At 53.4% G+C, this 21,497-nt stretch overlaps 12 protein-coding genes across 13 annotated transcripts; 6 read left to right on the top strand and 6 right to left on the bottom strand.

Annotated features, from left to right (window-relative positions):
* Nucleotides 1-97: 97 nt before the first annotated feature.
* LDX57_010993 (putative MFS maltose permease) lies at nt 98-1,840 on the top strand (the record flags this gene model as incomplete). Its single annotated transcript, XM_046092739.1, has 1 exon — nt 98-1,840. The coding sequence occupies one exon, from the start codon at nt 98-100 to the stop codon at nt 1,691-1,693; it is 1,596 nt and encodes a 531-aa protein (XP_045948717.1). The 3' UTR covers nt 1,694-1,840.
* A 34-nt stretch (nt 1,841-1,874) lies between these two features.
* On the top strand, nt 1,875-2,375 carry LDX57_010992 (putative integral membrane protein; the record flags this gene model as incomplete). The annotated part of the gene is made up of 1 exon (XM_046092738.1): nt 1,875-2,375. One exon carries the CDS (start codon nt 1,875-1,877, stop codon nt 2,373-2,375), a length of 501 nt encoding a protein of 166 aa, XP_045948716.1.
* A 373-nt stretch (nt 2,376-2,748) lies between these two features.
* Nucleotides 2,749-4,359, top strand: LDX57_010991 (Zn(II)2Cys6 transcription factor; the record flags this gene model as incomplete). Its single annotated transcript, XM_046092737.1, has 3 exons — nt 2,749-3,479; nt 3,528-3,972; nt 4,021-4,359. 3 exons carry the CDS (start codon nt 2,749-2,751, stop codon nt 4,357-4,359), a joined length of 1,515 nt encoding a protein of 504 aa, XP_045948715.1.
* On the bottom strand, nt 3,647-6,553 carry LDX57_010990 (uncharacterized protein). Its single transcript, XM_046092736.1, has 7 exons — nt 6,325-6,553; nt 6,057-6,274; nt 5,953-6,005; nt 5,564-5,906; nt 5,233-5,509; nt 5,059-5,181; nt 3,647-5,011 (listed from the first exon to the last, which is right to left on the bottom strand). Exons 1-7 carry the CDS (start codon nt 6,549-6,551, stop codon nt 4,456-4,458), a joined length of 1,797 nt encoding a protein of 598 aa, XP_045948714.1. The 5' UTR covers nt 6,552-6,553; the 3' UTR covers nt 3,647-4,455.
* A 581-nt stretch (nt 6,554-7,134) lies between these two features.
* Nucleotides 7,135-7,476, bottom strand: LDX57_010989 (uncharacterized protein; the record flags this gene model as incomplete). Its single annotated transcript, XM_046092735.1, has 1 exon — nt 7,135-7,476. The coding sequence occupies one exon, from the start codon at nt 7,474-7,476 to the stop codon at nt 7,135-7,137; it is 342 nt and encodes a 113-aa protein (XP_045948713.1).
* A 12-nt stretch (nt 7,477-7,488) lies between these two features.
* Nucleotides 7,489-8,882, bottom strand: LDX57_010988 (uncharacterized protein; the record flags this gene model as incomplete). The annotated part of the gene is made up of 5 exons (XM_046092734.1): nt 7,489-7,984; nt 8,034-8,206; nt 8,259-8,283; nt 8,336-8,626; nt 8,677-8,882. 5 exons carry the CDS (start codon nt 8,880-8,882, stop codon nt 7,489-7,491), a joined length of 1,191 nt encoding a protein of 396 aa, XP_045948712.1.
* Nucleotides 8,883-9,743: 861 nt separating this feature from the next.
* Nucleotides 9,744-10,181, bottom strand: LDX57_010987 (uncharacterized protein; the record flags this gene model as incomplete). Its single annotated transcript, XM_046092733.1, has 1 exon — nt 9,744-10,181. The coding sequence occupies one exon, from the start codon at nt 10,179-10,181 to the stop codon at nt 9,744-9,746; it is 438 nt and encodes a 145-aa protein (XP_045948711.1).
* A 95-nt stretch (nt 10,182-10,276) lies between these two features.
* On the bottom strand, nt 10,277-11,124 carry LDX57_010986 (putative integral membrane protein Pth11-like; the record flags this gene model as incomplete). Its single annotated transcript, XM_046092732.1, has 5 exons — nt 10,277-10,651; nt 10,707-10,774; nt 10,832-10,868; nt 10,919-10,938; nt 10,995-11,124. 5 exons carry the CDS (start codon nt 11,122-11,124, stop codon nt 10,277-10,279), a joined length of 630 nt encoding a protein of 209 aa, XP_045948710.1.
* A 2,452-nt stretch (nt 11,125-13,576) lies between these two features.
* Nucleotides 13,577-15,371, top strand: LDX57_010985 (cytochrome P450; the record flags this gene model as incomplete). Its single annotated transcript, XM_046092731.1, has 5 exons — nt 13,577-13,808; nt 13,865-14,052; nt 14,105-14,229; nt 14,299-15,172; nt 15,240-15,371. 5 exons carry the CDS (start codon nt 13,577-13,579, stop codon nt 15,369-15,371), a joined length of 1,551 nt encoding a protein of 516 aa, XP_045948709.1.
* A 673-nt stretch (nt 15,372-16,044) lies between these two features.
* On the top strand, nt 16,045-17,469 carry LDX57_010984 (uncharacterized protein; the record flags this gene model as incomplete). Its single annotated transcript, XM_046092730.1, has 1 exon — nt 16,045-17,469. One exon carries the CDS (start codon nt 16,045-16,047, stop codon nt 17,467-17,469), a length of 1,425 nt encoding a protein of 474 aa, XP_045948708.1.
* A 217-nt stretch (nt 17,470-17,686) lies between these two features.
* LDX57_010983 (uncharacterized protein) lies at nt 17,687-18,875 on the top strand. Of its 2 annotated transcripts, XM_046092728.1 has the most exons (3): nt 17,687-18,039; nt 18,095-18,439; nt 18,492-18,875. In XM_046092728.1, the coding sequence occupies exons 1-3, from the start codon at nt 17,828-17,830 to the stop codon at nt 18,682-18,684; spliced, it is 750 nt and encodes a 249-aa protein (XP_045948706.1). In that variant the 5' UTR covers nt 17,687-17,827; the 3' UTR covers nt 18,685-18,875. The 2 variants fall into 2 exon arrangements, with proteins under 2 accessions (XP_045948706.1, XP_045948707.1); XM_046092729.1 differs by having other exon boundaries at nt 17,687-18,439.
* Nucleotides 18,876-18,978: 103 nt separating this feature from the next.
* Nucleotides 18,979-20,380, bottom strand: LDX57_010982 (uncharacterized protein; the record flags this gene model as incomplete). Its single annotated transcript, XM_046092727.1, has 6 exons — nt 18,979-19,534; nt 19,591-19,645; nt 19,701-19,837; nt 19,906-20,077; nt 20,134-20,173; nt 20,237-20,380. The coding sequence occupies 6 exons, from the start codon at nt 20,378-20,380 to the stop codon at nt 18,979-18,981; spliced, it is 1,104 nt and encodes a 367-aa protein (XP_045948705.1).
* Nucleotides 20,381-21,497: the final 1,117 nt, after the last annotated feature.

Here is a 21,497-nt window from a genome sequence, read left to right as displayed (position 1 = left end):
CGGGATAATCGTGTAAACATAAGTATTGCCTCGTCCCTCCAGTCTTTCGCATGAAGAATGTGCGTCACACGCCTCATTATCTCTTCCTCCCTTCGCAATGACCTCCGAAACTGCCCATGATGGCGCGCATAAATCTTCCCTGGTGCACGGCAAGCAGGCCGCCCGGCAGGAACAGTCCATGACCTTATGGGAGGGCATCCGTCTGTATCCCAAGGCCGTCGGGTGGTCGGTCCTTTTGTCCTCCACTTTGATCATGGAAGGCTATGATCTGGCCTTACTGGGATCGATGTACGCCTCGCCGGCTTTCAATCAGAAGTTCGGCAATCTCACGCCGGACGGTTCGTGGACGGTGCCGGCCTCCTGGCAATCGGCTCTCTCCAACGGAGCACGAATCGGTGAGGTCATCGGCCTGCTAATCAACGGTCTTGTTTCCGAGCGACTGGGATACCGATGGACCATGGTGTGCGCTCTCATGGCGATGAACGGGGTGATCTTCATCTTCTTCTTCGCCGTGAACGTCCAGATGCTGCTCGCTGCCGAAATCCTGGCCGGTATACCCTGGGGCATCTTCCAAACCTTGCCGGCAGCGTATGCCTCGGAGGTGTGTCCCGTCGTGTTGCGACCCTACCTGACAACATTCATCAACATGTGTTGGGTGATGGGGCAATTTGTCGCGGTAGGAGTCAACCGGGGGTCCGTCCAGCGCGAGGATCAGTGGGCATATCGCATCCCCTTCGCTGTACAGTGGGCCTGGCCATTGCCCATCCTTCTCGGCTGTCTGTTTGCCCCGGAGTCTCCCTGGTGGCACGTTCGTCGCGGCCAAATCGACGGGGCCAAGGAGGCATTGCGACGCCTGACCTCGTCAAAGGACCTGTCCTTCGATGTCGACGCCACCATCGCCATGATCCAGCACACCAACGAGCTGGAGAAATCCCTGACGGAAGGCACCCGCTACACCGACTGCTTCAGCGGCGTCAACCTGCGACGCACCGAAGTGGTCTGCGGCGTTTGGCTGGTGCAGACCCTCTGCGGACAGAATTTGATGGGATACTTTGCCTACTTCTGTGTGCAAGCCGGACTTCCGCCCGTGCACTCATTCAACCTATCGCTGGCCCAATATGGGCTCGGCGTGCTCGGCACCTTGGGTTCGTGGTTCTTGATGATGGTTGCCGGTCGACGTACGCTTCATTTGGTCGGACTGTCAGGTCTGGTGCTGCTGCTGCTCATCACCGGTAGCTTGTCCTTCGCGCCGGAGGCAGACGGCGCGGCCAAATGGGCGATCGGAGCGATGCTGATTGTTTTCACGGTCTGCTACGACCTCACCATTGGACCAGTGACCTATTCGCTCGTGTCGGAATTGTCCTCGACGCGCCTCAAGGCCAAAACCATCGTCCTGGCCCGCGTGGGTTACAACGTCAGCAACATCGTGGTCAACGTGTTGACGAACTACCAGCTCAACCAAACCGCATGGGATTGGGGTGCTCGGTGTGCCTATTTCTGGGCGGGAACCTGTCTCGTCTGCCTGTGTTGGTCGTTCTTTCGCGTCCCTGAGCCCAAGGGTCGCACCTACGAGGAAATGGACGTCTTGTTTACGCAGGGGGTGTCGGCACGCAAGTTCTCCGAGACGGCGGTGGACCCGTACGAAGGGATGGAGGTGGAAGTGCGAGAGGATCACGGAAAGGATCGCGCATAGTGAGATCGACATGCGTGGAACGAGGATGGCCTCGGCGTCAGCACTAGACACTGCCACGGATCGTATGACGCGTGTTGGGTTCGTCCGCAGTGATGTTGGATTTTAATGATATAAAGAGAGCCAGGATGCTCTTCTCCCCTTACAATTCAAACCCAATTCCTTCTATCATAAACAGTCAAGCATGGCATCCGGACTCATCTTTGACCCCTTAGCTCTGCTGCACGTTATCCCCCTTGCCAGCAGCACCGGCACGCTTGTCTGCGCCACGGGCGAACTTATCCATAACAGCGCCTGGGTGCAGCCTCAGTTGCGTCAAAAAAACAATTCCCTGCTGCCCCGATGGTATGACTACGTCTTTCCACGCGGAGTATCGCTTGTTCTGGTGTTGAACATGACGAGCATCGGCTCGGCCGTGGCCAATCTTCTCACGAGCGGACCTCGACCGCGCCCGTTACCCTTGTCACGCACGACTTTCTACTGGGCCGGGCTGGTCGGGGCCGTCTCTCATTTATTGTTCGTGCCGTGGGTGGCTCCTCGCATTCAGCGCATCGTGGAGGATCGAGGGGGCGAGCGCGAACCGACGCGTGAGATGGAGGCGTGGCTGGGATACCATCGCGTTCGCATGCTGCTGGCCGATGCGCCCGCATGGCTGGCATTTGTGGGAGCTGTTTTGGTGCGGTGATTTAGTGATCAGAGTGCGATGTATACTAGATAGCTAGCTAGATAACAGTGATATACGCTGGGATGCGGTCCCAAAAAGTCATCCAGTCTACAATCATGCGTGTGCATATGTAATTGAAACAACTTCCTGGGTTATTTCGCAAAGAAGATATAGAGAAAAGGAATATAAGCCCTCGTAAGGAATTCTCGACTGCCTGGGTGTTCTATAGCAACAAGACCGTCTCCGGGTCTTCCTGGCGAGTGTTCCACGGGGCAAAAGCAGCGCTAACTGTTCGCTAATCTCTCTAGGTAGACTGCCGTCTTCCCGCGCTCCGTGCCAATTGAGTTCTTCTTCCACCGTTTGTTATTCATTCGTGAACCGACAAGGGGACTCGATGCCTCGATCACTCCAGCCTGCTTGTGACGCCTGTCGTCGGCGCAAAGTCAAATGCAGCGCTCATCGGCCCTGTACTCCGTGTCGATCGGTCGGGCTGGCCTGTCGCTCGTCCGGAATCCAGCGGAAGAAAGGGCGACAAGGCGCGACGGCCAACGTGCTGACCGAATTGCATAGACTTGATGAGAGTCCGGTTTCGTTCTCCCCTGAGAGCCCTCGTCCGGTCAATGCTACCGGGGAATGGACGAAGAATCCTGGGCTGTTGGATCGCAGCTTTGTCCGGAATTGTGCCGACTATTTCTTTGCGCGCATGCTCGGCACCGTGCCCATCCTACACCCTGATGTCTTCCAGGAACATGTGGATAGAATGGACGAATCTGGGCCCTCATACTGCCTCGTAGTGGTATTTTGCGCCTTCGTTCTGATCCAAACGGGACATCGCTCCGCCCAGACATCGTCGTCCGAGCTGGCCTGCGCCCTGCTGGAGGAGGCCACGGTCGCTCGTCGCCATTTGGACTTGTTTGCTGCACCGATCCAGTTGGGAATTATCATTGCCTTCCTGTTGTACGGATGCCATATCGGGCTGGGCCATCAGCGACAGGCTTACTATTTCCTCCGCGAGGCCACGACGCTCTACACGGCTGATGTTATGGACTCCCCAGACGTTGGCAATGAGGATGGCTTCTCAGCTTTCGCAAACCGGCTCTTCTGGCTCCTGCTGATATCTGAACGGTAGCTATAGCGTCTCTCGCATTCTTACAGTGAACTGACGAGAGACAGAGCGCACGCTCTCCGACGCCGCCGACCCATCACGCTGCAAATAACCGCGGACAGCCCAATCCTCTCGGCCTGCTCGGATCCCTTTAATCGTGGATTCGCCTGTCTTGCAGACCTCTACCGTCCCTTTGACCCATTATTTCTTAATGGCTGGAACGGTTCCGGGGTCGTTTCATCGCGAGACTCCCTAGTCGCTCTGGAAGAGCATCTTCAGCGTGCAGTGCCTGCCGACTCGGATCTCCCCGACGTCGTCTTGGCCGATCTACGCGTATCCCAGCAGTGGCTGCGCACCGTGGTGTGGCAGATGGCGACGACTGCTGGGTATCTGTCCAGCACACCGACTCATGCGAGCCTGGACTTCCGGTATCCGCTGCAGATCGCAAGAGATCTGGCGATGGCAACGTGGAAACTATCGAGAGAGAGCATGGAAACCCACGGAATTGGTCTGGTGAGATATTCTCCATATTGGCCTTGTCGGCATTGCTGATCCTGGTAGATTGAGAAAATATTCGAAGTTGCGTGCACCCTTATCGACGTCATGGCCTGCCTCTCGTCTGCAGGACTCCGCTCGTCCGGCTTCGAGTTAGGACCCCAGGATTACCTGAAACACCTATCGTCGCTCGTTGAGCGTTTACCCGGCGGTCGAGCGAGATTTCTCCCTTTGCTTATTGACAAGTTGGACCAGACGCTGCCGGTCTTGCTACAGCCCGTTACTTTGCACCTTGGCCTCCCAGACGCAGACAAGACTAGTACCAATGAACAGAAGGGGGATGCTAATGGTGAAAACATAACAGACACTATCGACTATACACGAATAATTCAGGGCGGTCACTGAATTCCTCTCCTCCGGGGTATCACAATACGACTTTCTCTGATGAGCACTCGACGGGAAAGAGCCGTTATCAAAACAGCTCCAGTGCAACGCTGGGAATTAGAACACATTTCCCCTGACCTGCCTCGTCTTCTTCAAGCGGATATCCTCCCACATGAGGATCGCGAACACGGCCGCTGGGAGGATCGAGATTCCCGCCACTAGCATTCGTTTCTGAGCGACACCGTATGCATAGATGGTCGCGTCTCGCTCGGGAGTTCCGATCGGGTACGACAACACCGTGGCAATTGATCCATACAGCTCGGCTGCCTTGTGCTTTTTGTCTATCGGCAGCGCCTCTCGCAGGTAGTGAGGCACCGTGCTGGTCCAGACCGCACCGGAAATGGCCGACCCGACGCCAGTGCCGATCTTCGAGAATAGCCCGACCAGGGCAAACGAGACGGCGATGGTCTCATGTCCTCCGGTGGCCATGGCAGCCATCTGTTGGCAGATGACCAAGGTGCCTCCCGCGATGGCCTTGAACACCTCGCACATAATGACAGACCCCAGGTGACTATCTGGGGATCGAAAGTGGAGCATCAGTCCGGTTCCGAGGAAGGTCAGCGGCATAGCGGCGAGGGCGATCCATTTGAGACGACCAACTCGTCGGATGAACCTTAGAAGCGTTAGTAGGATACAGCGATCATTCATGTGGTAACATACAGCCCTAACGGAACGGACCAGAAACAGGTCCCAATCGTATAAATGTTGTAGATATAGCCCGTATCTCGTATGCTGGTGTTGAATACAACCTGCAGATATGAAGAGAGGTATAGATCCCATGAGCTAGCGGAGTTAGTTTCATCGTGTTCAGAAGAGACAGATGAAAGGACTTACTAGAAGCTCGCAAACATGGTTGCGGAGAGAAGGCAAGCACCAAGAAGGGTTCTGTCCTTGAGACGAATAAAGGGCACAAAACAGACTGTGGCACCGAAGCGTTCCCAGTATACGAAGCCGACAACACAGGCGCATCCGATGAATAACATGGCAATAATCTCCGGAGACCTCCATCGATCGGCCAAGGAGGAGCTCCACATGCTATCGTGGGACGACGCCAGTGTCAGGGGTAGTAGTATCAGAACGAAGGCCGCCGTAATCAAGATCAACCCGATCGCTGTCTTTATCAGCCAAGATTCTGATATGGCATAGCTGTCTGAAAAGTACTCACTGTCGAACTGGGTGACATAATGCTGGACAGACTGAACCCAGGTGCGCCCACTCTCTTCCTTTCGGATCAACCCCGCCGTCCGTGCCTTGCGCCGTGCACTCCAAAGAAGCCCCAAAAGGGGAGCGGACACGATGGGAGTCACGATAGCAAAGATGCCGAAGCCCCACCACAAAGCCCCTTGGGAGTAGAACTGTTGGGCAGCAGCGGGACCAAGAAATGTCGTCACGATATAGGGGGTCCCTGCCACTCCGTAGACAAAGGCTCGGTTCACAAGGTCGGTAGTATCGGACAAGAACACATGCAGGACGTAGTCCATTCCATTGTAACCCAACCAGTAGATAATCTATATGCCAATTAGATACCACTCCGCACTGGAGCCAGAAACATACCTGGGCTGCCACGTAGGTTTCGATGTTTCGACAAGCCGCCATGAGCATGAGACCTAAACGGAATTAGCGGAGGCAAACAAATAATCTAGCTCGAGGGAGGACACCAATGGTGCACAGTGCAACAGTCACCCCAAAGCCCTCCGGCCGTCCCCAGATATCAATCATCATGGCGATGGGCAGGCGACCAACTCCGCCGACGATGCTAGTCAGAACATTGGTGGTGGAAATGAGGGAATGATTGGTAAAAGCGGAAAAGGCGTATGGCGTCAAGCTGCCGGTTGTCTCCTGTTGAAAGGAATTGACGAAGAAGATTAGAAAGACCCTGAACCGATTAGCTTTTGGTGCCACATTCCGTGGGCTGCAGTCCCATACAGAGCGTATCCCGTATATAGCGTTCTCGTCGACCAGACCGTGGCTAATGCCTCGATTTCCGCCACTCCATGCGCCTGTCGTTCTGTGTCCTCGTCTGGCAGTGATCCCAGAATCGGCTCGTAATCATCGCGTGGGTCTGTCCCGGTAGCATAGTCTCGCACTGTCCTGACGATCCCGGTCCAGGACTGCTGGGACCTGCGGCGCAAGGCCCTGAGTACGACACTCATGACAGGAATGGTTCGGCTCTGATAAACAGGGGAACTAGACTGTCTCTGCGTCCAGCGCTTTCAGTTCATCCCGTCACAACCGCAAGGAAGTAGTTGGATCTCGACAGTGTCAAGGTGTCGGCGGGGGAACGCTGGGAAATGACATGACACGAAGGAGTTTCTCGGATGTGTGCCGGGCACGAGAAATTGTGGCCTGTTGCAGCCTATTATAGGACGTTCCACTGCCGACTTACCTGATCGGTGGAGCCTTTGGGGCGTTTCTGGACTTGTCTTCTGCCTCCCATTTGCTCGCCAGGGGTCAGGCCAGCCGCGATTGGCGGATGACACGAGCGGGTCTCTTATCAGATGAGATAATCAGATAAGATGGTCCGTCTTCGGCCCTGTCACGGGACTCCCGATGGTATGGAGGGACCAGGCAGCATTGTGGACGAATCCCAGTCACGAACTAAAATGATCTAGGAGGAAATGAGCATTCCGATGTCTTGGTGATGCGCTACTTTATTGCGGACACCTCTTTTTCATTCGTCTGTAAAGGGTTTCATTTTGCATTCTTTACATAGTCGAACCCTTCCAAAGCATTGATCTAAAGAATATATCTAAACTGCACCGGTCTTTCGGCCACATCTACTCCTTCCGCCTCCGGACCCTCCTCGTCATCCAATTTTCGATTCATACGTGCATGTACCATCCGAATGATAAACGCCAACACGGCCACGAGAAAGGCAACGCCGGCGGTAGCGCCTCCTCCCGGAATGTATCGTGGTCCGGAAGAGGAGGGCCACATGTAGCTGCCATAGATCGACGCCGTGTTACCGAGCATATTGGCGATGGCGATGGCGGCAGAACGCTTGACCAACGGTCGCGGGAAGGAGTTGGCGACCCATGCGATGATGATTTGGTAGGCTGACACAGCGCCCATTGGCATCCTAGCATGAAATTAGGTTGTGTCCCTGGCAATGGAAGTGGGGATTGGGGAATGAGGGACGTACAAGAACATGCCAAAAAACTTTGCACCGACATTCGTGGTCGCCGTGCAGATTATACATCCGATCACGCTGACCATCATGAGCGCGATAATGTGGATTCCACGATCATTAGTTCGCCCCGAGGTCCAGGTGACGACAAGTGAGACCAGGAATGTAGCAATCCATACTGGTGCGGTGATCAGCAGAGTGATGATATTGTCATACCCTAGGGTCTGCACAATGGTCGGGAAGAAATATTGGAAGTTCTGCGCCAGCAACGAGGTGTGTTGCAGCAGGATGAACAGGTAGATGCGCTTGTCTGTAAACACAAGATACAAGGCTTCTTTCATCGAGCCAGTGTTCGTGTCATCAGCCTCACCGGCATCGGCAACCAGACGCCATTGCGCATATGACTGCTCGCTGGCATCAAGCCACGACGTAGTGGCCGGGTAATTGGGGAGCATGAAGCTGATGACTTCGATTAGCGGGGTCAGATTGAAGGAAGGAAAGAACGCACGCTGCGACAATGGATATCCCGACCGTGATACAACCCTCGATGATGAACAGCCAACGCCATCCAGCGATCCCATGCGCATCGTGTAGATTTCCCAGCACTCCGGCTCCAATCAATCCGCCGAAGGCGTTGGCTAGAGAGCTGCCGGCATAAAACCAGGCGATACGATGACTCAGCTACTGGGGTCAGTATACAGGATTGCAATTCCCGTGGCGAAGGCGATCTTACCTCTTGTCTGGTATACCAGCTCGACCTGGTTCACTAGTCACTATCTGTGATTTAGAGAATCTGGACGGCGAACTCACATCAACATAACAGCTCCCGGGAAGAACGGGGCCTCGACGAAGCCGAGAAAGAAGCGCGAGACCACCAGACCGGCGAAGGACTGGGTGGCCGCCTGACACGCCGAAATGGCGCCCCAGATGCCCATGGCAATGCCCAGGAACAACGACGGTCGCACGCGAGTTAACAGCAGGTTCGACGGCAGTTGCATTAGAAGATATCCGACAAACAAGATGCTCGTCGCCAGGTTGTATTCGGTGCCCTTCATGCCTAAGTCTTCTTCTAGCGTACCAAGTCGAGCCTGTGACAGATTACTGAGATGGTCAGCGACATCTTGACTCACATTTCCAGAATAGAGACTCACTTCCGATCAAGAAAGTTCAAAAGATACATCAGGATCAGAAAGGGCAGCAGATGCAAGTCCACCTTGCGTAGTAACTGGCGCGTCATTCGCTTATGCCAGTCGGCACTCTTGGACGCATACGCCTGGTACAAGGCATCCTGGCCCAGTCCCTCGAGTTTCTCCGGATTCGTCTGGAACTCAATGAATTCCTCGGCTGGTTTCGACATCTTGACGACACCGATGATCTGGGGAACGGTGACTCACGCCGGGGAAGCTCATTTATACGAAGTGGAGTCGGAGAAAGTCCGAGCAGGGCAGAAGCTGGGGATAAAGTTGGCTTGGATCCCCTCATTTTCCACCCGCTGTGGAGGCGGGGCAGTGGAGTTGCCTCGGGGGAATCGCCCCCGAAATCTGACTCGGCGATGATCGTCCCCGGGCATGATGGCGTGCCGTCATGATATTCTCTTGAAGGGAGGGATCTAGGGTTGCTACCGTACAGGACAGGCACCGGCATACACAGATGAGTGTACGTGTGATCAAATGCTTCGACTGAAAGACTACCAGAGCTGCAGGAGTCGAATGCCCTGCGAAATATGCGTATGGTCCGGCCAGGGTGACTGTTTTGTACAGAGAAACGTATAATCATACATCGTCACAGTGCACGGTGGATTCAGTAGGCTGGGCGGCACTCCGTTTTCGACCCATTTGGCGATGCTTTCGAGAGTGGTCTGAGGAAGAGACGGTAAATTTCGTCATCGGGGCAGGTGGAAATTTTTCAAGGCAGTTCATCCTGCGCGATCTTGACCATTCTCATCCAAAGCCGGCCCCGAGCGAGTTGAGATTGGAATGACTTGACAGGGTCACGGTGGTAAAGGAGTCAGTAGTGAAGAAGCACGGGTCCTGCCATGTCAGCTGGAGAAAGGATTATATCAGGAGCAGACAAAGATCAGGTACAGTGGTATCAGAGTCGGGGAAATGCACGTCGGGCATTCGAGTTTCTATTCTATGTCTAATCTCGGAAGAATTGTACAAGAAATATGACGTATCCCATAGGCGGCTACAATCGAGTGAATCGTGACTGTACCATCCTACGGATAGAAACGTCCCCCATGTGCCGAAGAAGGTGAGCCGATTGTCGGGCATTCTTCCACGCTCGTTTCAATGTCTGTCTGCGTATAGATCTGGCCCTCGGGAATGATAATGCGATCTTGACTGGACCTGCTCCCAAAAGGCCCACGAATTTGCGTGCCGACCGTATGTTCTCTGTCCGGATGCTTGCCTGGAAGGCTGTCGAGCGCAATCCTCTGATCGCGCACTTTCGAGAAGTCCGACCCGTACTTCTTGCTATTCCTCGACCAGTAGTATCCTTTGCCCGAGGAGTATTCGCCAATGAGACGCGGAAGGAAGCGCGAAGCGATGGCTTTGAAGGAGGGAATTGACGACGCGAAGATGCCTACGTTGATTTCGATCACGGACCAGTACATAGCACCGCTAATGGCGTAGGTGGTGTCGGGAGAGGTGAGCATGGCGGGAATGTATGTGATACGGATAATGGAGGATACGCAGGCGCTTTAGGTGCGGGCCGTTAGACTCTCTGCTGCAGCACGAGATGATGCATTACTTACAAGAGTCCCAAGCACAGAATAAAAGCCAATGCAATCTTCTGTTTCATCGGCATCTGCAGTCGGAAAATGACTCGCGCGGGTAAGGTGTAAGTCAGGAGGTCAGTGACAATGTTGAGGGCCGCATTGGCCAAGTAGAAGACGTTGATTTCGACGCATTTTCCTGGCAATGCCGTGTTCCATGCCTTGGGAATCGGATTGCACTGGAACGCAGCCGTCAAGACGAAAGAAAGGGCCTGCGCGACCACCACCACCAGCATCACCAAAGACAGCCGCGTGAGGTACCGATCCCCCAGGCGAGTGTAAAACACGCAGACGGAAGATTTGATAAACCCTAGCGTACTCAAATAGAACATCGAGCTCAGCCAAACGACCTATGACTTAGTCAGAAGGTTGCCCTTCCAAATATTAGGCTGTGCAAGGGCATACAAAAGCATAGGTTTCGAGACGACTGGGGTCAACATCTTCAAGGTGGGATCCCAATCCATTCTTAACGGCTATGCTTCTTATCAGCATTTAAAAGTCGCAAGCAAACCTGGGATGAAAGAACATACCGACAACGGTAACCGCTGAGAATGCCCAAGAGAAGAGCTAAGAAACGTCAGTCGCTCCTCGTTCAATTATCCGTAGGTCGGTCTTACGCAGGCACCGATGATGAGGTCTAATCACGATGCATTAGCATGTACTCCGCGAAATATTGAGGTAAAAGCGACTTACAATCATCAAATCCCATCTTTCCCAGGACAACAATGCGAGAAAACAGCCGTAGCGACAAAACAATGACGGTCAATGCCAGGAATCCCATGGCAATGCCGGCCACCACCGGCCCTTGCGAATCCGATGCCATCACAGCCACCCAGAGAGTACAGTGCCTGTTTGTCCGGGAGTGATTAGGGGAGTATATGAGAGTGCGTCTGAGATAATTTTAACCGACTAGTTGGTTGGTCCCCTCCCCATTAAACGAAGCTGATTCCATGGGGGGTCAAGCAACCGCACCGCAGGTTCAGCGAACAAAACATAACCCAGTGTTCAGTCGGTTAGCACGACCTATATATGCCAATGTGGGCATTCATGCATTTGGAATCTCGGTACCAAACCATTTGGATAGATCTAACCCCCTAGGGATCGGGATCTGGTGGAGGGGACAAGGATGAACAAACTCGTTTCTTCAAATAGTGGGCTTTCCGACTATTTTTCTCCAAACGCTAATAGATCGACCGGCGGTGGGCTAGCCTGAGAGGCAAATGTGATACACTGAGTCAAGGCTAGCATGGCGATGGACAATGCCCATGGGAATCTCCACCACATCCGATACAGGCATTGGCAATATGACAGATCAACTTTATTCTCCCCGGGCTTCCTCGGTGACAATGAATCAACGGCGACAGAGCGATAGAACACGACCGATCATGGAAGGAAGTGGCGGCCCAACTGTCTTCCATGAAATTTGAGTTATTCTAGGCCGGGGATACTCCTAAGCGAGCGCAGAACAGAGTGGCGAACTGCATGAACAGCAATCCCTTCTCTATTGATTGAAGGATGTTTCAGGCCTACGCCGCGGTAATTCGCCCTAATCTTGAAGAATCGCTGATAGGGCCTTTCATCCAGTATGGCCAGACCTTCACCATGATAATTCTTACGTTGCGGCAGGTCCGGCGTAAAAGGAAAGAAAGAAAATACTCACACGCCGATCAGGTTGTTGATCCTGTCTCAGGGCCGCGACGCTTTTCGGATCGTTTCTCCTGGAAATCTGAGAAGGGGACTTTTTTTTGATGTCTTTTCTCCTTTTTTCTTAGCCCACGTCTAGATTCGGACTCAAGTTACCGGGCATTCAAGAGCGAACAAGTCAGATTCGGTCATCAAAATGGTTCCCCAGAACGTGCGAACGAACAGGTTGCGCCCTGTTCAGGAGATCACAAGCCCCTGAGAAAATCAAGGAAATTCGGTCTCGCTGCCTTCGCACTGAATCCGCTTATCGCGATCGTCAAGATGCATCCGGCGTTGGAGTGACCCAAATATTGGCTTTTCTATAGTTAGATATTGTCCTCACGAGAAGATTCCTCCGTCTTCTCGCCAATCCATCCAGCCAACAATGGCTTCTAGCCGACTAGATCGCTACTCGCTAAAGCAATGATGATAGCCAATTTTGACGGTACAAAAGGGTTGCTGGCCGACCCATGGCGGCTCTTAGCGGCATCGGGTTATCGCGGGCGTCCCCATCCACCGTTTCAGAAGAGTGGCGACGGGCGAGCAAGTCGCAGTTCTCTGGGGAATATAAATCACATGCGACCGCAAGATAGTTCGGCTGATCTTCTGCGAGCGAAATCGAATTGCCATGCAATGGGATTTGTCCAGTGATTGACTGAGTATGTGTCTCCCGTTGGAGCCCTACGTATTCTTATGCGCCGAGATTCGGAAAGGCCTATAGCCTCCTGTGGTGCGAAGAATTCCCCCAAAGTTAACGTGATGACACCGACGATCGTAGACGGCTGCGACTCCGCTGATCGTCCGGCCAGAATGCCAAAAGTCCCAACTCCAAACACCGACGCGCTTGAGTCGGATGTCTGACTCGTGAAGAGGAAACTGCACACCGAAGGGGGCACTGATTTTTGCTCTTTTTTTTTTGTTTTTTGTTTTTTTTCCCCCGAAGGACAGCTATCCATTTCTCATCGCATTCGGGATACTGGAGTTAATCAATCCCACAGGGAGGAGGGTGACAGGTCTCATTCCTCAAGATTAATAGAAGCTGGCAGCTCGATATTTGGACCGCACAAGAGGGGGAGAAAAAGCAAGTTAAATCTGGGCATTTTGGTCCGGCCAACTCTATGGCTCCGTCACAGCGTCAAGTGGATCGTCTGCAGCAACGGCGTCGGTGGCCCACGGACAACCTGCCAAACAGAGTCGACGCCTGCACTCCAATTTTCCTAGCGTCCGACTAGCCATCATTTAGCGAGAGACAGCGGCGACATGGCAGGAGTGCGAGGCTGCGAGCGTAACGTCTCGAGCACCGTACTCCATAGCTTCCCCTCGCGTCCAAGCTCAATAGTGCGACCGATTTTCGTTGCCCTATTGATGACGATGAAATGGGGAGAAGGATTGCCCGTGCGGCGGATTAGTTCTCTCCTCATGCCATTCGCCGATGCACTTTAGTTAATGATTAGTGCCAGGAGGGGCACCCTCGGAAAAAGCTGTGAGATGATTGCGACGGTGGCATTGCGCGCGCGAAAAATGCATTTAATGGAGCTCGTCCTGACTTGCTTCCGGACCAAACACTGTCTTTCCACCTTTGGTGCGAAAACATGGCCTTCGCGGACGATATTTGGAGCCGGGTGACTCTGATCAACGTCGCCCTCGGCACGCTGGGCTACGTCGCGCTGCGCTTCCTCTATCAGATTGTCTATTATCGATTCTTCCACCCGCTGTCGGTCTTTCCGGGCCCTTTCTGGGGAACTGTCACTCGACTATGGATCACCTGGCACAACTTGAATGAAACGGAACTGCCGACCGTCAGCGCGTTGACGAAGAAATACGGTGCGTTCCTTCAGCCGATTCTAGTGTAGATCCAAGGCTGACGCTTCGTATTGCAGGACGGGTTGTCCGAATCACTCCGACTCTCCTCCTGGTCAGCGACCCTAAGAAATTGCCCGAGATCTACCATCGCAATGCAGACAAGACCGGCCATTATATCACGGGAACGTTTGGAGAAACCGAGTCGCTGTTTAACATGCGATCTCACAAGACGCATGCTGCGTTTCGCAAGCTCATCGCGGGACCGGTAGGGAACACTCATCACCGAGTTCGGATCCTCGATGGCTGACACCGCGCAGTATAGTTTCAGTAACGTGAAGAAGATGGAACCGCTGATTGACATGCGCCTCCGAGACTGGCTTCAGAAGATGAATGAGAACTTCGTCAAGACGGGGGAGTGTTTTGATTTTTCTTGGTGGGCCGTGTATGCATAATTGCAAGATTTCCTTTTCCCGTATGAGATGCGGTGGACTAACCGGTAGCCCACCATAAGATACTTCGCATACGACGTTATCAGTGAAATTGGCTTCGGCGCTCCCTTCGGCTTCATCGAAAAAGGTGAAGACGTCGGAGGCCTCATCCAAGGCTTCCACGACGGCTTACCGGCTTTCGGCTTCCTGGCACGCCTGCATCCCTTTACCAGTTGGATCAAGACGACATTTCTGAAAAAGTATATCGTGGCGACTCCGCAGGACGACTCGGGGATCGGCGTTCTAATGCGCTTCCGGGACAAGTTGATCGACCAGCGTCTCCGGGATGTCGAGCAGGGCAAGGATATCGGACGGGTGGATCTGCTGCAAACATTCATCGAAGCTCGCACCGAAGACGGCCAGCCGTTGGATTTGGATTATCTCAAGGCCGAGGTTCTTCTGGTGTTGCTCGCTGGGGCCGACACCACGGGCACCGTCTTCCAGGCCCTCATCCAGTATCTACTCGCCAACCCGGGTATCTACGATCGTATGATGGCGGAGATCGATGACGCGGCGCGCCAGGGCCTCCTCAGCGATCCAGTTCCGCAATATGACGAAATTCTCGAACATCTTCCCTATTACGTGGGCTGCGTGCGCGAGACCTTGCGCTTGAACCCGCCCGCGCCCAATATCTTTCCTCGATTCGTGTCGGAGCCGGGGATGGACTTGTTTGGTCGATTTGCGCCCGCAGGAACTGAGATCTCGGGCAACCCTTGGATTATGCAGCGCGATCCGGCCTTGTTTGGCGAGGACGCGGAGGAGTTTCGGCCAGAGCGGTGGCTGGATCCCGAGAATGCGAGGCTGTTCAACAAGTATCTGTTGACGTTCGGCTACGGCACCCGGGTCTGCTTAGGGAAGGATATTGCGATGATGGAACTGTTCAAGGGGCCATTGCAGGTATGTTGCGAAAGTAGCTTTCCTTTCATTCCTCAAGTATGTTGAGCTGACGCTGCATGCCTTGCAGTTCTTCCGGCATTACAAGCCCAACGTGGTCAGCGATAAGCCCCCGCCCAAGTTCCTGATCAAGGGCGGTATTGGATTCTGGAGAGACCTGTGGATCACTATTGAGCAACGATCCTCGGCCAAGTCGTCATGATAAATTGGCGAATGGGTACAGTCGGCTGATGTACAGCTTCCTCAAGTTGTTCCAGGTGGACAAACGCAACAAGAAAGAAAGAAAAATATATATAAACAAATATCAAGAATTTTGAAAGCGCATCAGGAGGGTAATCAGAAAAGTGACGACGAACAACTTCGAATGTAGAGAGAACTCGATGAATCCAAAGTGGCATAGCCGGGAAATCAAGAGGGTGAAAGAATGAGGAGAGAGAGAGAGAGAGTCTTGGGTGAAGGTGAAGAAGCAGATGGAGGAGCACAAAGTAGTTGTGCATAGCTGACACATCATATTATGCAATGCGTGTATATCACCACCACCTGACATGTCAGCTGACGTCATGGACGAGTTTGTCCGCGGCGCGTCTGCAACGAACAGTTCATCCTCCCACGTCTCACACTTCATTGTCCACAGTTCAAGACGGGATAGTAACCGGCAACAAAGCTTTGATGGAAGAAAACATGGGTAGTCGAACAGGCCAACCTCCCCCGTTACCATGGAACCTGCCATCGGGTCGCTGCGTGCCATTGACCGGTGGCAACTCGGCTGTCTGGAGTCGATAACGTCAGCGATTCCGATCGAGGGGAGGCATCGTACGTGATGAGCTGTCTGAGATCTCCGACATCTTTGTTTACCAAACCTTGCAAGGCTGCCGATGGCCGCCAACGAGAGCTTGCCCTTATTTGTGGCACAGGAAACGCTTTGCACCTATCCCATCAGCACCGTGTACAACAGCTGCCCGCGATACTTGTATTACGCGCTTCTCTTTGTCTCCTGCGCGACGCGGTGGCGGGGATGGCTGACGGACGTCTTTCTAGGGACGGCAGCGACGTATGCCGGAACGGCGGCCATCCAGGCCTTCATCTTGGTGGCTAGTCGAAAGCGTGTCCCCGAGGCGACGACAGTCTCGATTCCCTCCGTGTCGAATAGCACCCCTCTAATCGACGACTTTCAATCGATAGTGACAAACCAGACGCAAGTGTCTGTTCGTCCATCTACCCAGGACCTAGACGGCGACGCGGTGCTGGCCATCGTGGTGACGGGGTATCTGGTCTTTCTGCCTTTGCAGTGCTGGTCGCGCAGTCTGCAATACAAGCGCTCCAAGTACGTGGTGATCTTTCTGTGGAACTTGATGATGCTGGCGGGCACTATCTGCGCACTGGTCTACTGGCCGACCCTGGAGAGGACGCCCACGCAGTACATGTTCTGCAACGCGTTGTTTCCGCCGGCCGACATGATCTCCAGCGATGGGTGGCAACCCAAACTATGGGCGTCGACGTGGAACGAAACCGTTTGGAGCCTGTTCAGGAATGATTCACGTCTGCAAGAACTCGAGAGTGTCTGCTTCTATCCGTGCTTCAACACCAGTCAGGTGCTGCGACAAGCGACCGCTCTTCAGGCCAGCGTGGCCGTGGACGGGCTGAGTGACACGTCGCAGCGCGGTCTCTGGAGCAAGGTCACCTATTCGAAGAGCTACATTTATGCCCTGATCGCCATTTCGGTGGGCCTCAACTTCGTCCTCATGACATTTCAATTCCTCGCTTATCCGTCAAGAATCCCATCACTCCACATGTCCGTCATCTGGAAGGAACGGAAACAAATATATTCGGGTATCACGGAAGATCTTCGACAGTCGCTGATCGAAGCCCGACGGATGTTGGCACAAACGGACTCCCAATTCCGTTTCGTGAAGGCCCTACGCCTATATAGATTGTTCAGCCCGCGGTCCTTACGACATTGGATTCTTCCGATCATCGATATCGCCTACCTGATCGCTTTTGGACTGAGCGTCGTGGCCAGCCCGTTCACGGCGATCGCATTTGTGGTCTGGATCGAATGGTACATCCGCAACGACGGACCGCCGCAGGAGAATATCCAGCAGGTCGGCCAGTGGTCGCCTCTCGTAGCACTGGGGCTGGTCTTGATATCGGCAGGAATTCTACGCTTGCGACATCAAGTTGCCTCGACCGATGAATTAGACCACGAAATAACCAAGACGCGGTCGGAGTTGGAGAAGTTAGAGGACTTGAGACGGGTGCAGTCAGCCAAGCTTTCACGGTCTTCCAATCTGGCAGTCTAGTAGGTCATAAGAAGCTGGGTAGTCATCGAGTAGAGAGAAGTATGTATAGGGTCCTCAATGAGTATCGCTCCTTCCCCGCCGACCGTGGTAGGAAAATCCTTGTTCTCGAATGATCGGAGCACAGAGCTGCTTGGCGAGCAGGCAGCAGTGCAGAGAAGCAGCAAATAAGAAGTGCTGAAGAAACCAAGAACCTAGTATGTTAGGTTGCTAGTGAACCCCACGACCGCAGCTGATGTCATCGTGGGATTTCTCCGCGACCAGCCGAATCTACTTAACTCCGCCAAAAACTCGCCCTCCCTTCCTCAGTTATCTGCGCAGCGAGAGAGAATTAAGTTGAATTGCAATATCCACGGTGGTCATGTCGACATTTGAGCTGGCACATAGCGTCCGCCATCTCATCGTGCAACCGGCGGACCTGCGTTTCGACCCCCCCGAGAGCTATCTGTTCGTGCAAGATGGTTTGATCGTCTCCTGCGGCGTGCTGTACGCATTGTGTTATTTCTTCTGCATGATTCGGACGTATCGCGACAAGACCTATCCGGGTTCCAGTGTTGGAGGAATCCAGTTTCTGTAGGTTGATTTGCACCCGGTCGGCGCCTTGACGCTGACTGAAAAATGACACCAGGTGCCTAACGATGGCATATGAAGTGTTCTATGCGTTCACAACAACGTCGACGTCATTCGAAAAGCTGGCATTCCTGATTTGGTTTGAAATGGACATCGCCTTCGCCACCATCGCAATCCGACATGCACATGCGGCCCATCAACGGTGGTCGCTGGCGCGCAACATGGTGTTTGGCTGTGCTATTGCAGTTATAGGATTGAAACTGCTGGCCGGACTGTATCCCGACGAACGCGAGCAGGTCACGGCGTACTGGACGGGGATCTTGCTTCAGTTTCCGATCGGGTGGACGTGCGTGTATTCTCTCTGGAAGAACCGGGACACCCGAGGACATTCGCTAGAGATGTGGTGAGTCTCCGTGGAACTGGCAGGTTAACAATTCATGACTGATATATGTTAGGATCACTCGGTACCTGGGATGCTTCACCGCATACGGGGTCTTTATTTGGCGTTACTTGAACGTACCGCAGAACTGGGGATATGTGGCGTCACCGTGGAGCGTGGGCATTATTGTCCTGACGCTCCTTCCGGAGACCGTCTACCCATTCTTATACTTTAGCGCATACAAGACCCGGAAGGCCAAGGGCGAATGATTCCTCCAACAGCAATGAGTCCGTTCTGGCTGGGAGGACAGTTTCCGTTCAGCATGATTTTGCCCGCCCATGAGTCGGAAGGAGTCGAAGGTTTGGAAGCTCAAATCGAGGCTTTTGTATTCATTGATATCATGATTATAGATGTGAATAGAACAGAAGAAAAGAAAGACCGTGCATGGACACTTTGAACGAATGACATTCCGTCGCAATTCAACATCACATTGGTATGAGCCACTGATAAGTGCCCGCATTATTGTAGTAGACAAGAGGGAAACCGCGCGGTCGAGGAGCAGCCTATCTATGCTCCGGGGCTGGACTGGCCCGATCCTCTTCAAGGATATATTCCCTCGTCACAGTGATTCGATGAGGATCGTGCGGTTCACCCGGAGGCAGGATTTGCTCAACGCTGTCGCCGGCAGAGGACTGTCGGGTTCCCATGGACTTCTCCTGGCGCTCGATCAACTCGAAACGATCCGTGTCTTTGCCGAAAGACGAGACGTACGTCTTGTTGGTGCCGGGGTATTTGGACCCGAAGGACGCATATGCCCCGGTCGGCTTGCCGGACGACTTGCCACGGTTCGTCGAGCCGAACCAGCCGGTGTTTCGGAAGAGCGGTTTGATGCCTGGCAGCGATGCGACCATGGCGGCGACGAAGCATTCGCGATCGGCCCAGCCGAGAGCAATCGAGAGCGTCGAGATACTCTTCAGCGAGTAGTAGGCCCGCAGGATGGTACAGATCATAATGAATAGGCCGGAAGAGAACAGCACGACGAGGACCAGCTTGCGCGCGAGAGGGATTTGAAGCTTAGCGAGGACGGGAATGGGAATGATGAGACACACGAGATCGGACCTGCGACAGGTTAGCACATCTCAGGCGTTGTGGTATGATGCGAGTAAATCTCGTACGCCACGTTGAGGACCGCGATCACTATGTAGTTGGGCGTCCGAAGAGTGCAGTTATCTGAAAGGCATATGTTAACTCGACGGTCGAACATCCGGGCATTGGAGACCTTTACCTCCTGCATAGGGCTTGATCTGCCAGTTTCGAGGGATGGGGGTGCAGACGCAGATATGCGTCAGCATGCATGCCAACCAAGTGATGACACAGAAGATCGAAGCCGCGTGGACCAAACGATGCCACGAGGTCCCATCGCTGGAGAGATCAGTACACGTTAGCGGGCAATGGGCTTGAAACACCGAAATGAGAACGGGAGGTCATACGTCATCTTATGGTAAAGACACAAGAGCACTCCTTTGAGACACCAGATGTAGCACAGATACCAAATCCAGTTCATGAACGCGAGTTTGGACCCGAGGATCATATCAGGCACCTTGGACTCAGGTACCTGCATGGCGGTCTGCTCGTTAAGCCCGATATTGTTACCGAAAATACCTGGATTTCGTCAATGGAAGGCTTCTTTATACGACAGGGGATGCTGTTTCCCATACTGAGGAGGTGGATGATAACGGTTTGCATCGTCCAAAAGATCTATAGGGAGCGACGTCAGCAAGCCGAAAAACCTTCTACTCGTTGAGGTGCTATGTGACATACCATTGCCATGATCGCAAGGGCATCGCTCATCCCCAGGGACCGAAGCCCGACATACTTGATTCTGGCGTAAAGTCGCAGAAGGAGAAAGCACATGCCAAGTGCATACTCGGTAAACGTCTCGATTGTCAAGCTGTCGGCGGCCATGGCAATAAAGTGAAAAGCAGCGAATGCTTAACCCCGGAGCAAAAGACACTGTGGAGGGATTCCAGAAGCCCCTTTCCCAGGCGTTCCTGCAGGCCGTCGTTCGTTGCAAGGATGGGCGTCGTTTGTGACCAGGGTTCGACTTCTGGCCGGAAAACCTCTTCGAGAGGACCAGCGTGGCGCGAAGGACTTTCTAAATACGAGTGAATCGATGCAGAATTAGGGCTTGTAGCGCGTCCAACCCGTGAAAGGATCAGATCGAGGAGACTTAGGGCGACTGTCAAAAATAACATATCCCATTTCCTTTGACGGACCGTGCAGATCTCTCAGGGAGGTTTTGGCGTGAGACCCCATTAGCAATAGTAGAAGCCTCTCTTTCATATGCTACTGTGGAAATTTGATTTGTTACATTTTATCCCGGACTTTTAGCGGACGGCTGGCGTCCGCTTCATTTCATGATGCCTACTCCGTATGAATGATGAAGAGGGTGGAGCAGCAGGACGGTGCTAGCGTCTTACAACGCCAGGCTTGGGCAAAAAGAAATAGAAAAAAAAACCATCCCTGGTCACGATGAGCATCGGCTGTGTGCGGTTTACCGCGCAGCCGGGTGGAACCAGCTGGTCGACTATGTCCTGTCGAATCCTTCCAGGTCCATAAGCCGTTTCAGCTACTCAATGCGGAAACAGAAAATGTCGACTCGACGGCAGAGAATCAGGACCAGGGGTTCGCTATCGGGAACGGTTCTGCCATGAATTAGTCCAAGTGGACAATGAGATTTCTCTAGGTTGGTATGACACCGGGCTAATGAGTGATAGCTCCACTGCCTAGAAATGTTGTGCCGGACAGGGGATCCGGAAGTATGCCCGAGGCTGCGTCGGGTATGCATCGTGCATCGTAAGATTTAACGTCTGCGACTGACCTGTCTCAATCCCAGGCAGAGAGTAGATGAGTATCAACTGATTCCTCACAAGCATTCCATCCAAAATGCAAGTTGCGGTCATCACCGGCGGAGGTTCGTCGTCATCTTCTTTCTCCCCCCATTTCCTCCTGCCGGCCAATCTTGGAATTTTCAGATGCCGTACATGAAAGAACTAGCTAACATCAAGGGGGAGGCGAATAG

Source organism: Aspergillus melleus (assembly GCF_016097325.1).
Source record: "Aspergillus melleus strain CBS 546.65 chromosome Unknown contig7, whole genome shotgun sequence".
Classification (NCBI taxonomy): domain Eukaryota; kingdom Fungi; phylum Ascomycota; class Eurotiomycetes; order Eurotiales; family Aspergillaceae; genus Aspergillus; species Aspergillus melleus.
This window is presented reverse-complemented; position numbering and strand designations above follow the sequence as displayed.

Coding starts and splice junctions, on each gene's coding strand:
- LDX57_010990 (XM_046092736.1), bottom strand. CDS start 6,551: ATGAGTGTCGTACTCAGGGCCTTGCGCCGCAGGTCCCAGCAGTCCTGG. Junction 5,907..5,952: donor AAACCTACGTGGCAGCCCAG/GTATGTTTCTGG, acceptor ATTGGCATATAG/ATTATCTACTGGTTGGGTTA. Junction 5,182..5,232: donor ACCATGTTTGCGAGCTTCTA/GTAAGTCCTTTC, acceptor TAACTCCGCTAG/CTCATGGGATCTATACCTCT.
- LDX57_010983 (XM_046092728.1), top strand. CDS start 17,828: ATGTCGACATTTGAGCTGGCACATAGCGTCCGCCATCTCATCGTGCAA. Junction 18,040..18,094: donor GTTGGAGGAATCCAGTTTCT/GTAGGTTGATTT, acceptor AAATGACACCAG/GTGCCTAACGATGGCATATG. Junction 18,440..18,491: donor GGACATTCGCTAGAGATGTG/GTGAGTCTCCGT, acceptor GATATATGTTAG/GATCACTCGGTACCTGGGAT.